Source organism: Papio anubis, chromosome 9, assembly GCF_008728515.1.
Source record: "Papio anubis isolate 15944 chromosome 9, Panubis1.0, whole genome shotgun sequence".
NCBI lineage: Eukaryota > Metazoa > Chordata > Mammalia > Primates > Cercopithecidae > Papio > Papio anubis.
In genome coordinates, this window is record NC_044984.1 from 63,559,486 (window position 1) to 63,573,668 (window position 14,183).

General features: G+C 42.1%; 1 protein-coding gene across 4 annotated transcripts in view; it reads left to right on the plus strand.

Annotated features, from left to right (window-relative positions):
• The first annotated feature begins 7,495 nt into the window (after nucleotides 1-7,495).
• The window catches only part of CPSF6 (cleavage and polyadenylation specific factor 6), a 35,065-nt gene continuing 28,377 nt past the window's right edge, over nucleotides 7,496-14,183 (plus strand). For all 4 annotated transcript variants that reach the window (XM_009181190.3, XM_003906758.4, XM_009181191.3 and 1 more), the window contains exon 1: nucleotides 7,496-7,665. In XM_009181190.3, coding sequence (XP_009179454.1) covers nucleotides 7,606-7,665 — 60 coding nt within the window. In that variant the 5' untranslated portion in view covers nucleotides 7,496-7,605. The remainder of the gene's footprint in view (nucleotides 7,666-14,183) is intronic.

Genomic DNA, 14,183 nt, shown 5'->3' on the forward strand with positions numbered 1-14,183 from the left:
CTATGCTTTAGCAAAGAGATGGATGGCATTGTGCCCCTGCCCTTGGGATCTGTTGAACTTAGCTTGAGAGAGATAATTTAGGGTATCTGGTGGAAGAAATTTCTAAGCAACAAAGCATTCAAGGTGCCACCTGGCTGCTTCTAACAGCATATGCTCATATGTGTTCACAAAGAGACAGTCTGAAATTAGAACTTATATTTAAAAGGCTTAGAGCAAAAAAGTTTGAAAAACTTGCAGCAGCCTGACCATGCAGTAGGAAAAAAAATTTTCTGGAGAGGAATTCAAGGTTGCAGAAATTTGCATAAGTAAAGAGAAGCCAAATTTTAATAGTCAAGACAATGGGGGACATGCTTCCAGGGCATTTCAGAGACCTTTGCAGCAGCCCCTCCCTTCACAGGTCTGAAGGCCTAGGAGGGAAAAATGGTTTTGCAGGCCAGGCTCAGGGCCCCGCTGCTCTCTGCAGCCTCAGGACGTGGCACCCTGCGTCCCAGCTGCTCTAGCTCCAGCCATGGCTAACAGGGGTCAAGATACAACTCAGGTCATTGCTTCAGAAGGTGCAAGCCCCAAGCCTTGGCAGCTTCCATGTGTTGTCAGGCTTTTGGGTATGCAGATGCCAAGAGTTGAGGTTTGGGAGCCTCTGCCTAGATTTCAAAGGATGTATGGAAATGCTTGGATGTCCAGGCAGAAGTCTGCTGGAGGGGCAGAGCCCTCATGGAGAACCTCTACTAGGGCAGTGCAGAGGAGAAATGTGGGGTTGGAGCTCCCCTACACAAAGTCCCCACTGGGCACTGCCTGGTGGAGCTGTGAGAAAAGGGCTACTGTTCTCCAGTCCCCAGAAAGCTTGCACTGTACACCTGGAAAAGCTGTAGGCACTCAACACCAGCCCATGAAAGCAGCCACAGGGGTGGAGCTGCCCAAGACCTTGGGAGCCCACCCCTTGCATCAGTGTGACCTGGATGTGAAACATGAAATCAGACAAGATTATTTTTGAGCTTTAAGATTTAATGACTGACCTGCTGGGTTTTGGACTTGCATGGGGCCCCTTTGTTTTGGCCAATCTCTCCCTTTTGGAATGGAAGCATTTACCCAATGCCTGTACTGCCTTTGTATCTTGGAAGTAAGTAATTAACTTATTTTTATTTTACAGGCTCATAGGTGGAAGGGAGTTGCCTTGTGTCAGACGAGACTTTGGACTTGAATTTTGAGTTAATGCTTGAATGAGTTAAGACTCTGGGGGACTATTGGGAAGGCATGTTTGGTTTCAAAATATGAGAAAGACATGAGATTTGGGAGGGGCCAGGGGTGGAATAATATGGTTTGTGTCTGTGTCCTTACCCAAATCTCTTGCTGAATCGTAATCCCCAATGTTGGGGGAGGGACCTGGGAGATGACTGAATCACTGGTGGGGTCAGATTTCCCCCCGGTGTTCTCATAATAGTGAGTGAGTTCTCATAAGATCTGGTTGTTTAAAAATGTGGCACTTCCCCCTTCACTTGCTCTCTCCTGCCACCACGTGAAGACCTGCTTGCTTTCCCTTCACCTTTCTGCCATGACTGTAAGTTTCCTGAGGCCTCCCCAGCAATGCCTCCTGTACAGCCTGTGGAACTGTGAGTCAGTTAAACCTCTTTTTTTCACAAATTACTCAGTCTCAGGTAGTTCTTTATAGCAGTGTGAGAATGGACTAATATAACAACCCACAGAATGGGAGAAAATAGTTGCAAACTACCCATCTCTATTATCCAAGGATTAATAAACAGAATATATAAGGAGCTCAAATAACTCCATAGAAAATATCCAATAATCTGATTTAAAAATGGGCAAAAAGCCTGACTAGACATTTCTCAAAAGAAGAGATACAAATAGCAAACAGGTATATGAAAAATTGCTCAACATCACTGATCATCAGAAAAATGCAAATCAAAACTACAATAAGACATCATCTCACCCCTGTTAAAATGGCTTTTATCTCAAAGACAGGAGATAACAAATGTTGGCAAGGATGTAGAGAAAAGGAGACACTTGTACACTGTTGGTAGGAATATAAATTAGTACAACCACTATGGTCAACAGTTTGGAAGTTCCTCAGAAAACTAAAAATTGAACTATCATATGATCCAACAATCCCATTGCTGGGTATATACCCAAAAGAAAGGAAATTAGTTTATCAAAGAGATATCTGCACTCCTATGTTTGTTACAGCACTATTTATAATAGCTAAAATTTAGAAGCAACCTAAGTGTCCATCACTAGATGAATGGATAAAGAAAATGTGATACGTATATACAATGAAGTACTATTCGGCTACAAAAAAAAATGAGATCCTGTCATTTGCAACAGTATGAATGGAACTGGAGATCATTATGTTAAGTGAAATAAGCCAGGTACAGAAAGACAAACATTGCATGTTCTCATTTATTTATGGGATCTAAAAATCAAAACAATCGAACTCATGGATATACAGAATAGAAGGGTGGTAATCAGAGGCTGGGGAGGGTAATGAGGGTTTGGGGGTCAAAAGTGGGTATAGTTAATAGGTGCAAAAACATAGAAAGAATGAATAAGACTTACTATTTGACTAGGGTGAGTATATAGTCAATAATAACTTAATTGTATATATATAAATGGCTGAAAGAATGTAATCAGATTGTTTTTAACACACAGGATAAATGCTTGACCATTCTCTCCAGGATGTGATTATTTCACATTGCATGCCTATATCAAACATCTCATGTACCCCATAAATATATATGCCTACTATGTACACACAAAAATTAAAAATGTTAAAATGTTAAAAAATCAAAATGAAAACTATTTGAAATATGGATTAAATCCACTAATAATAATCTAAGGCCTTTATGCATGGCAAGATACTAAAAAATCTCATTTCATGATTTAAAATTTTATATTTGTATTGTGTTCATGGTGTTAGCATAAAAAGTTTTAATAAAATAATGTTTACACTTACATATATTATGGCTGCATGTTTTCAAATGTTATACTGATACAGGTATTTTAATTAAATTTTTTTCTTTTTTTTGTTTTTTGAGATGGAGTCTTGCTCTGTCACCCAGGCTGGAGTGCAGTGGTATGATCTCGGCTCACTGCAACCTCTGCCTCCCAGGTTTAAGAGATTCTCCTGCCTCAGCCTCATGAGTAGCTGGGATTACAGACATGTGCCACCACGCCTGGTTAATTTTTGTATTTTTAGTAGAGATGGGGTTTTACCATGTTGATCAGGCTTGTCTCGAACTCCTGACCTCGTGATCCTCCTGCCTCAGCCTCCCAAAGGGCTGGGATTACAGGCATGAGCCACCGTACCCGGCCAATTGATTTTAAAAAAAAATTTTTTTTTTTCTGTTTTTAGAGAAGAGGTCTCACTTTGTCACCCAGGCTGGAGTGCAATTGTGTGATCACAGCTCACTACAGCCTCAAACTCCTGGGTTCAAGAGATCCTCCTCTCTCAGCCTCCTGAGCAGCTGAGATGACAGGTGCAAACCACTGCGCCTGACTACAGGTAAGTATTTTTTAAAGTTTGGGGACCACTGGGCTAAAATATGGCCCGTAGTATATGGGAATGCAAATCTTGTTCCTATGGATACTATGGCATTGACTTGTTTGGTGTAAATTGGAATGATAGCAAGTGTAAAATATTTATGGATTTGCATTTGTCTTCCCTAACCATGATGACTTTATATATTGTTGTCTAATAAGTAGAATGTGTTAGACATTCTTTGAGATGTCTGTCTGGCTCAAAGCTACCATCTTTTATGGAGAATTCTCCACCATTTCCTGACTTACAGGGTAGGATTTGTCAGCCATGTTTTTACTCTGGACTCCACTCCCTTTAAAAACCTCGATTGGCATGGGAGTAGAATCTCATAAAAATTGGGTTAATCAGTTCCTTTTTCCCTAGATTTTTTTTTCTAGCACAGAGAACCTTACTTTGACATTCCTTAGATTTTGTAATTGAAACTAAGACTGCTGAATATTTGCTTAAATAGTGGTTGTTTGAACCCTGGAACTTGCATTGAGGTTTCATCGTTGCATTGCCATGCACACGAAAAAGAAGAGAAAGTTCTTCTGCACAGAGAAAAAGCAGACATATGGAGAACCTTAGAACATTGCTTGCCTTCCAACCTCTTTCCTGCTCTTCTTAAATATTTGAGTTTACATTATTTTGATTGCTGGAAGTGAGCCACAGTCAGAATATATAACACATAGCAATCCCAATGGAATTCCAGATATGGGAATTATCAGAGACCCCAGATTGTAAACCAATGATGCCTACTATATTCAAAGAGATGAAAGCCAAGACTGACAATTTTGGCAAATAATTAGATGCCATAAAAACGAACCTAAGAGATTTTTAAAAGAATCAAGTGGAAATTCTAGAATCGAAAATTATAAAAAACACAAAATTAATGTTTCAGTAGATGAGATTAACACCATAGGAGGAAGAATTAGTAAACTAGAAAATATATCACAAAAATGAGTGAAGCATGGAGACCTACAATGAAGCATGGAGAGACAAATGGATGGAAAACTTTTAAAAAGAGGGTAAGAGAAATAGTGCATAGAATAAAAAGATCTAACATACACACACATATGTATGTATATGTACATTTTATACTAAAATATATATAGCATATATAATATATACTAATATACATAGCATATATATGTGTGTATATATATTTTTGAGATGGAGTTTCGCTCTTATTTCCCAGGTTGGAGTGCAATGGTGCAATCTCTGCTCACTGCAACCTCTGCCTCCCAGGTTCAAGTGATTCTCCTGCCTCAGCCTCCTGAGTAGCTGGGATTACAAGCATGCACCACGATGCCTGGCTAATTTTGTATTTTTAGTAGAGATGGGGTTTCGCCATGTTGGTCAGACTGGTCTTGAACTCGTGACCTCAGGCAATCCACCTGCCTTGACCTCCCAAAGTGCTGAGATTACAGGCATGAGCCACTGTGCCCGGCCACATATATTTAACTGGAGTCAGGAAGGGAGAGAAGAGAGTGGGGGCAGAAACAAAATTTGAAGAGATAATGGTTGAGAATTTTCCAGAACTCATGAAACACATCTATATATATTCAAGAGGTTCAGTGAATCCTGAGCATCACAAATAACAAGAAATACACTTCCAAGCACACATGGTAAGAGAACAGAAAACTAAAGTCTAAGAGAAAAATCTTAACAACCAGAAAAAATAGGACCAATTAACTCCAAAGAGGCAATAGTCAATTGACAGCTGACTTTTTACAGACAACAATAGAAGTCAGAGCCTTGAAATAATTTTTTTTTTTTTTTTTTTTGAGACAGGGTCTCACTCTGTCACGCAGGCTGGAATGCAGTGGTACAATTATGGCTCACTGCAGCCTCAACCTCCCAGGCTCAAGTGATCCTTCCAACTCAGCCTCCCGAGTAGCTGGGACTACATGTGCACACCATTATGCCTGGCTAATTTTTTTATTTTTTTGTAGAGACAAGGTATCCCTATGTTGCCCAGGCTCGTCCCAAACTCATGGGCTCAAGCAATTTTCCCTCCATGGCGTCCCAAAGTTCTGAGATTACAGGCATGAGCCTCCATGCTGGCTGGAATGGTTTTTAATTGTATTGAAAGAAAATAAACTGCAATAGAAATCTTTGCATCTTCTCTGATTCTACTGCCTCCCTCTCTCACTTCTAAAGACCCTTGCAATTACTTTGAGCCTACTGGGCAATCAAGGTATCCCTATCTCTATCTCAAGATCCTTAACTTCATCATATCTGCAAAGGTAACATATTCACAGATTTCAGGGATAAGAATATGAACATCTATGGTGGGCCATCATTCTACCATACCACCAATCTAGAAAATGCTCTCATCTTTAAACTTCAGTGTCTCTTTTCTTCTATAACGCCCTATGAAAGAAAGTGAATCAGTATTTAAGTACTGATTCTTGGAACAGGACAGGGCACTTTGCATATTAACTCATATTAACTCATTTAAAGTATCACCAACCTTCAGCCTTGGTGAGGTAGATATTATTGCCTGGATTTTAAAGATTCTGAGATTGATTATGAGAGTTGAAAACTTGACTGAGGTCATTTAGCTGATAAAATGTCTGATTAGAAATGGGTACCCAGATCTGGTCTCCATGACTGCAACCAAGCTTTTTCCACCATACCAAGTGCAGATTGAGTCTTTTTTATGCAAAATGCTTGGGACTAGAAGTGTTTGGATTTTGGATTTTGGTGGATTTTGGAATATTTGTGTATACATAAGATATCTAGGGGATGGGACCCAAGTCTAAACGAAATTCATTTATGTTTCACATATACCTTACACACATAGCCTGAAGATTATGTCATACAATATTTTTAGTTATTTTGTGCATGAAACAAAGTTTTGATTGCATTTTGACTGCAACCTGGCACATAAGATCAGGTGTGGAATTTTTCACTTGCGGCATCATGTCAGTGCACAAAAAGTTTCAGATTTTGGAGCGTTTCAAATTGTTGGATTAGAGATGCCCAACCTTACAGATGTTGTTTGGGTTATTCTATGGATGATTTCTCGCCAGTTTCTCAGGAAACACGCTCTACTATAGTATATTTCTTAATGAGTGAAAAAGAAATAAAGAACGGAGGGGAAAGTTTCAAACTGGAGAGACATCCTTGAGTAAAGTATCGTGGCTGAATGTTCCTACCTTTATTGACCATGTGACCTGGTTAAATCACTTAGGTTCTATTAGGCTTCAGTCTTCTCCTCTGTAAAATGAGATGTTTGGACCTAACGACACCTTTCCAGTTCCCTTCCCGCTGGGACATTCTAGGATTCTGAGAAAGAAGCCCCTGGCCTCAAGAGACCTCCACTCTTGGGTGTGCTCTAAGATGACTGCATTCATTTTAGAAGCATCTGAACTATGCCAGAGACAACCTACTGTAGATCTAAGGAAGAAAAAATGAAGGGCAATGAATGCGAGAGGAAGGGGAGAGGAAAGAAGCCCATGAAGATTAGAGATGGAAATGGCAACATAAACAGCGTGCAAATATAACCACTGACGGGTATCTAGCGTTTACATGCAAATAAAACTCTGCTTGTCTCTGAGGATGCAGAAACAACACATTGTTTTTGGTCTTAGGCCGCTCACAGAATGCCCGGGGGTTACACTTTGTATTTAACCATGAACATATAACTTCCACCTTTAGAAGTCCTGCATGTGTGAAAGGTAAGAAAAACGGATAAATGAAAATATTAACAAAACGTTTGAGTATGGCAGAGGCCACGTGAAAAGACGGTGTGTGGAAACAGGTGGGACCCACTGGTAAGCTGGATGCGCGAGTAGGACAAAGAAATTGCCCCCCACTCCCGGGCCTCATCCAGACACAAAAGAAACGCCCTCTGCCCTTAGAGGAGCAGCCTTTCCTCAGCCAGCCAAGCGGCTGGGTTGCACAGTCCCCGCCCCCGGCCGGCCCCTGTCGCTCCCGCCTCCATCCCTCGGGCCTCGGAAGTGACGCAAGCGCCCCCCACCGCCGCTAGATCCGCTGCTGCTGCCGCGGCGGGCGGACCTGCAGGAGGCGGCGGCGGCGGCGGCGGTGGCGGCCGAGGCTGAGGGAAGATGGCGGACGGCGTGGACCACATAGACATTTACGCGGATGTGGGCGAAGAGTTCAACCAGGTACGTGAGAGCCCGGGTCCCCGTCGCCGACGCGGGCGGCGCTGCGGCTGGGACGCTGACCCGGGGCCCGCTGCGGCCGCGAGCCGAAGCGACTGCAGACTATGCGCCCTTGCCGCCTCTGGGCCGCGCCGCCGACCCCCGGCGTGGCGGCCCCCCCCCCCCGCCCTTCGTTCTACCGCGTCGTTTCACGGGCCGCGGGCGCGGCGACCCGTCGCGGGGCCCGGAGCGCGGATGCGGGCCGCTGTGCAGCTGCCGCCGGCTCCTCCCTCGCCGGCGCTGCCTCGCTCCCTATTGTTGGCGGCACCCGGCTGGCGCTTCCCGCCGCGCTAGGCCCGGGCGGTGGGGCCGCGTGTAAGCGGCGGAGAGAACTGGCCGCCGCCGCGCCCCTTCCCCCGTCGCCGGCCGGAGGAGGAAGCCCCGGCAGGGCGCGCGCCCGCCGCCGCCGCCCCTTCCCCGCCGCTGCCGCTCGGGCTCAGATTCCTCCCATTGCTCCATTTTGTCTCCCTGCCCGCGCACTATCGCCTCATGGAAGGCCGCATTCACGGCCCTTTGTATCCCGCGCGCCCAGTCCCTGGGGCTCTCCTCGGGTTTGCGACAGGTTTCGGCGTGGCGCCTTCCTCCTCCCTTCACACTTTCTGAAGGCGGCTGAGGTGCAGGCTTGTTTGCAACAAGTCATTTGACTTTTGGAGCCACAGATAAAAGTCGGTGCGCTGGTCCTGCCTTGTTAATCCAGGGCTTGCAGTGCCTTTGAAGCCCAGTCGTTTTTGGCCTTTGTTATGAAAATACCTGTGAAGATGGGTGGCCGGGGACCAAAAGGAAGATTGGAAGCGCGATGTTTGGATGGAACAAAAAGTTGTTAGCTCACCCACAGGTCTCATAGTGATTAAAATGAAAGAACGTTCACCCCAAATCCTATGATGTGGTTTAAAAATAGAGTTGTAGATAAGACCCTGTTTTCGAAAACAAAGTGTTAAATCCCCCGGCCCTGCATTACCTTTTGAAAGGTTGAGCGAAAGTGAGAATGCAAGGTTTTCCTGAACGACGTTGCTTAGAGGTAACGCGGAGCTGTGATGTCTGATAATGGGCATCCTTGCAAAAGATGTCGTTTGTTGCTAGAGTAGTGACGTTTAAGGTTTGAACCTACTGGTCGTATCTTTACTGCATTTTATGTAGTAACACATTTAAAACAAATTGTGCCTAACTGCCGTGTTCCTAAAAGCTTTATTTTTTTGTATTTCCCAGGTCCTTATGAGAAGCTTAATAAAATAATACTGGCTTAATGTGTTTTTTCCCCCTCCATTAACCGTCATATTCGTGACTAGTTGCTCAGGCTTTTTAAAAACAAGGAAACTCAAGAGCTCTTTACTGTTTTATTTTTCAGGAATGACTTTGTTCTGGTTTAAATATTAGAAAACAGAAAACTACTAGTTGGCTTTAAATGTTTGCTACTCCGTTGAAGACTGGATTTGTTTAAATGTAATATATTGTAATCAAAGGTTAAGTTTTTAAATTTTTGTGTTTTTAAAATTGTGCTTGTTTTAAATAATAATGTTTGAATTGTGTCAGTTACAAATCAGATACATTCCTCGAGTGCAACACAGATTCTAACGCTTATAAGACCTCTAGGAAATTTTTTTCTTTTTATTTATCAAGTGAATGTAACAGTGCGTTTAGAAGAGGGCCGTAACTGCAAGGAACAACGATTAAGTGTTCAAGGCTGCCCTTGTTAGCTTTTCTTACAAGAGAATACTTTGCTTCACCTTTCTATGCACAATAAAAGAAGAATTGGGACACAATTTTAGAAGTTAAACTTTTTTCAGTACCTCTTAATGAAATATGTTTGGGCTTCTGCATTCTTAATTTGAGAGGGACATCTCCCTTTTCCGGATAGCTGGGTGGATTGTTATCCCTGTGCAGTAGCAAGTGCTGACTGGGCGGGAGGTAAGAAGAGATTAGTTTTGTGGACCCAATGAGGGACTCCTTTTAAATGTAACTTTTCAACGATTTGTATAAGGTACGTACCACATATCTAACACAGTTGTATAATTTTGCCAGTAAGATCTTTATATGTTTGAATAGATTGATGGCGAGGATACATAGAGGCATTGTTTTTGCTACTTTGCATATCGTTGGCCAATCAATGATTGATTGATTTGTATATCTTTTTGCAGTACCACTGCTTGCTGTGGTAGTTCCTGTACCAAAAAAAAAAAAAAGTCACAAAAGGATAGTTGGTTATTTTCAGAGCTTATCCTGCTTTTAAAAATGTTACTGTCATTGAAATGTTTTTCCAAAATTTTGCCACCATTAGAGGCAACCACAAAATAATTTACAACTTATTTAATCTTTACTAGCTGGTGACCTTATTTCTACTAGTTGCTATAGTAGACTTGACCTCTTGTTTTATTGTTGAGTAAAATACTTTCCTAAGTATTAGCCAGTTTTGACTTATTTTGGCTTCAAAACTGTTGTAAACATTAAAAAAAAAACTTTGTTTTCCAGTGTAAACTGCAGTTCTACTTGGATTTGTGTACTTTGAAATTCGGCATAGTCTTAATTTCCATTTTCTACTATTTTTTTGTCTGTATCCTGCTGAGTCTCATATTTTAAATGTCATACTTTTATGAAGCTTGTTTGTATTTTGGTAAGGCACAGTATTATTTCAAAACGTGATTTGCATCTATTGAAGTAGAAAAAAGTGAGGCATTCAACAGTCTTAGCAGAAACTAATTTGTTTGGGGATAGATTGAGAATAATAATTTAGTGAAGCTCTAATAGAGTTCTTTTCTTCACCAGGTGAACTTAAGAATGGAGAATGAAGGGGGAGGAGGCACAAGGGACTGACTAATCCTTATGGATTCTCTAATTCTTAGAGGTCTTTGGATATCACCAAGTTGAGAACAGTTGGAAGGGCAATTTGAACGTCTTCCAAACCTCCATATTACTTGAAGTTGAGAAGAAAGTGATTCTGTCTCACACTCAATAGTGTGTCAATTCAGTTTAAACTGGGATTTATACTCAAGTGTAGTAATTACTAGCCCAATATTTAGTAATTGTAGATTTTAAAATTCTGGCCAAAACTAAATAATTTAAAAGTTGAATTGTTTAGGACGAGTGTGGTGGCTCATGCCTGTAATCCCAGCACTTTGGGAGGCCGAGGTGGGCAGATCACTTGAGGTCGGGAGTTCCAGACCAGCCTGACCAACATGGTGAAACCCCATCTCTATTAAAAATACAAAAATTGGGCGGGCATGGTGGTGCCTGCCTGTAATCCCAGCTAATCAGGAAGCTGAGCAGGAGAATCGCTTGAACCTAGGAGGCAGAGGTTGCAGTGAGCTGAGATCAGGCCACTGCACTCCAGCCTAGATGACAGAGCAAGACCCTGTCTCAAAAAAAAAATGTTGAAAATACATTTCTTGAGTGTCTGTTATGTGCCAGCAACAAGGGATACAAAGTTTAGGTAGTCTCTACCCTTAGAGTACACTGTAGGGGAGCTGAGAGATACCTACATACAGTAGTCCACACGTATCCACAGTTCCACTTTCTGTGGTTTCAGTTACTCGTGGTTCTGAGGGCTGAAAATATTACATACAGTAAGGTACTTTGAGAGATACTATATTTAGGTAACTTTTATTACAGTAAACTTATACAATCGTGTCGCTTCATGATGGCGATATGTTCTGAGAAGTCTATCTTAGGTGCTTTCATCATATGTGATCATAGAGTGCTTTTGCATTTCAAACCTAGAAGGTACAGCCTGCTACATATGTAGGCTATATGGTGTAGCCTGTTGCTCCTAGGCTACAAACTTGTACAACATATTACTGTACTGAACACTGTAGGCAGTTGTAACACAGTGGTATTTGTGTATCTAATATATCTAAACATAGAAAAGGTAAGTGAAAATCTTGGTATAAAAGATAAAAAGTGGCACACTTGTATAGGGCACTCATCATGAACCTGCATGACTGGAAGTTGCCCTGGGAGGGCCAGCAGGTGAGTGGTGGGTGAATGTGAAGATCTGGGACGTTACTGTACGCTGCTGTAGACTTCATAAACACTGTACAGTACACTCAGGCTACACTAAATTTATTTAAACTTTTTTCTTCAATGATACATTAACCTTAGCTTACTGTAGTGTTTTCACTTGATTGATTGATTGGTTGATTGAGTATTTTCTCACTGTCATCTAGGCTGGAGTGCAGTGGTGCAATTGTGGCTTGCTGCAGCCCTTATCTCCCAGGCTCAAGCAGTCCTCCTGTCTCAGCCTCCAGAGCAGCTGAGACTGCAGGCGTGTGCCACCATGCCTGGCTAATTTTTATTTTTTTATAGGGATGAGGTCTCACCATGTGGTCCCAGCTAGTCTGCAACTCCTGGGTGCAAGCTGTCTTCCTGCTTTGAACTACAAAAGTGTTGGGATTACAGGTGTGAGCCACTGTGACTGGCCCATTTTTACTTTATATACTTCTTGGACTCTTCAATAATAACAGTTTAAAACACAAACACATTGTATAACTATATAAAATATTTTCTTTATAGCCTTATTCTATAAACTTTTTTCTTTTTTGTTTTGTTTTGAGATGGAGTCTCGCTCTGTCACCCAGGCTGAAGTGCGGTAGCGCAATCTTGGCTCACCGCAACCTCTGCCTCCTGGGTTCAAGCACTTCTCCTGCCTCAGCCTCCCAAGTAGCTGGGATAACAGGCACTCACCACCATACCTGCCTAACTACCGTATTTTTAGTAGAGATGAGGTTTCACCGTGTTGGCCAGGCTGGTCTCGAGCTCCTGACCTCAAGTAATGCTCTTGCCTTGGCTTCCCAAACTGCTGAGATTACAGGTGTGAGCCACCACACCTGGCCTAAACTTTTTTCTATTACATTAAAAAAAAAAAACTTTTAAAATTAATTTTATTTTAGAAGAGACAAGGTCTTAGTGTGTTGCACAGGTCTCAAACTCTTGGCCTCAAGTGATCCTTTGCCTCAGCCTCCCAAAGGAGGCTGGAATTACAGTCATGAACGACCACACCTGGCCTTTTTTATTTTTATTTTTTAACTTTTGTTAAAAACTGAAGACACACACACACATTAGCCTAGGCCTGCCCAGGGTCAGGAATATCAATATCCCTGTCTTCCACCTTTGCATCTTGTCCCACTGGAAAGGTCTTCAGGGGCAGTAAGAAGCATGGGCTCTCCTCCCAGGAAAACAATGCCTTCTGTAATACCTCTTGAAGGACCTGCCTGAGGCTGTTTTACAGTTAACTTTTTACAGTAGAAAGGGTACACTCTAACATAATGATAAAAAGTATGGTATAATTGGCCTTGGTGTGGTGGTTCACACCTGTAATCCCAGTGCTTTGGGAGGCTGAGGTGGCAGATCACTTGAGGCCAGGAGGTCGAGACCAGCCCGGCCAACATGTCGAAACCCCATCTCTATTTAAAAAAAAAAAAAAGTAAAAACAAAAAAGTATACTATATATAAACCAGTAACACAGTCGCTTGTTGTTACGTATCATGTACTGTACATAATTGCATGTGCTATTCTTTTATATGACTGGGAGCATAGTAGGTTTGTTTACACCAGCATTACCAGCCCAAACATGTGAGTAATGCATTGGGCCAAGATCACTAAACAATAGTAATTTTTCAGTTCCATTCTAATCTGACCACCTGTACCAAAAACCTCGTCATGCATGACTATAATTGTTCTCTTTTATTAGTTATTTTTTACAGTGGCTACTTTATAAATTAAACTTTATCATAGGTATGTATAAGGAAAAACATAGTATGTGGGGTTCCTTGCTCTCCTTGGCTTTAGGCATCCACTGGGGGTCTTGGAACATATCCCACTCAGATGAGAGGGGACTACTGTAATTATAGCACACTGACAGGTCCTATATTGTAGTTACCATTCCTTTATGTTTAATCTATAGAGTTTTGTTGATCTGGAGAGGAAAGTCAAAGAAATTCTGTGAACTTTACACTGCGTTCATTGAAGTAGTGTATTTTGTTGCTTGTTTGGGAGTCAAAAACTCTTAATGTGGGATTTAGTTTCTGGCCTGTCAGGCAGTTAGTCGCTGAGCACAAATTTAGTAATCTGACCACCCAACTTTAAAATGGAAGTGTAGGCCAGATGTGGTGGCTCATGCCTATAATTCCAGCAGTTTGGGAGACTGAAGTAGGTGGATCACTTGAGGTCAGGAGTTTGAAACCTGCCTGGCCAACATGGTAAAACCCCTGTCTCTACTAAAAATACAAAATTTAGCCGGACGTGGTGGTGCACACCGGTAATTCCAGCTACTTCAGAGGCTGAGGCAGGAGAATTGCTTGAACCTGGAAGGCAGAGTCTCCAGTGAGCTAACATCAGGCCGTTGTACTCCAGCCTGAGTAACAGAGCAAGACTTTGTCATACACAGAAATAATTACTTTTTTAAAAATGTAGGTGTATAGAGGTGGTAGTTGAAACAAAAAATTCACTTAGGAGTTACGGACCTGGACATCCGATAAGTCAGTTTTTATGTC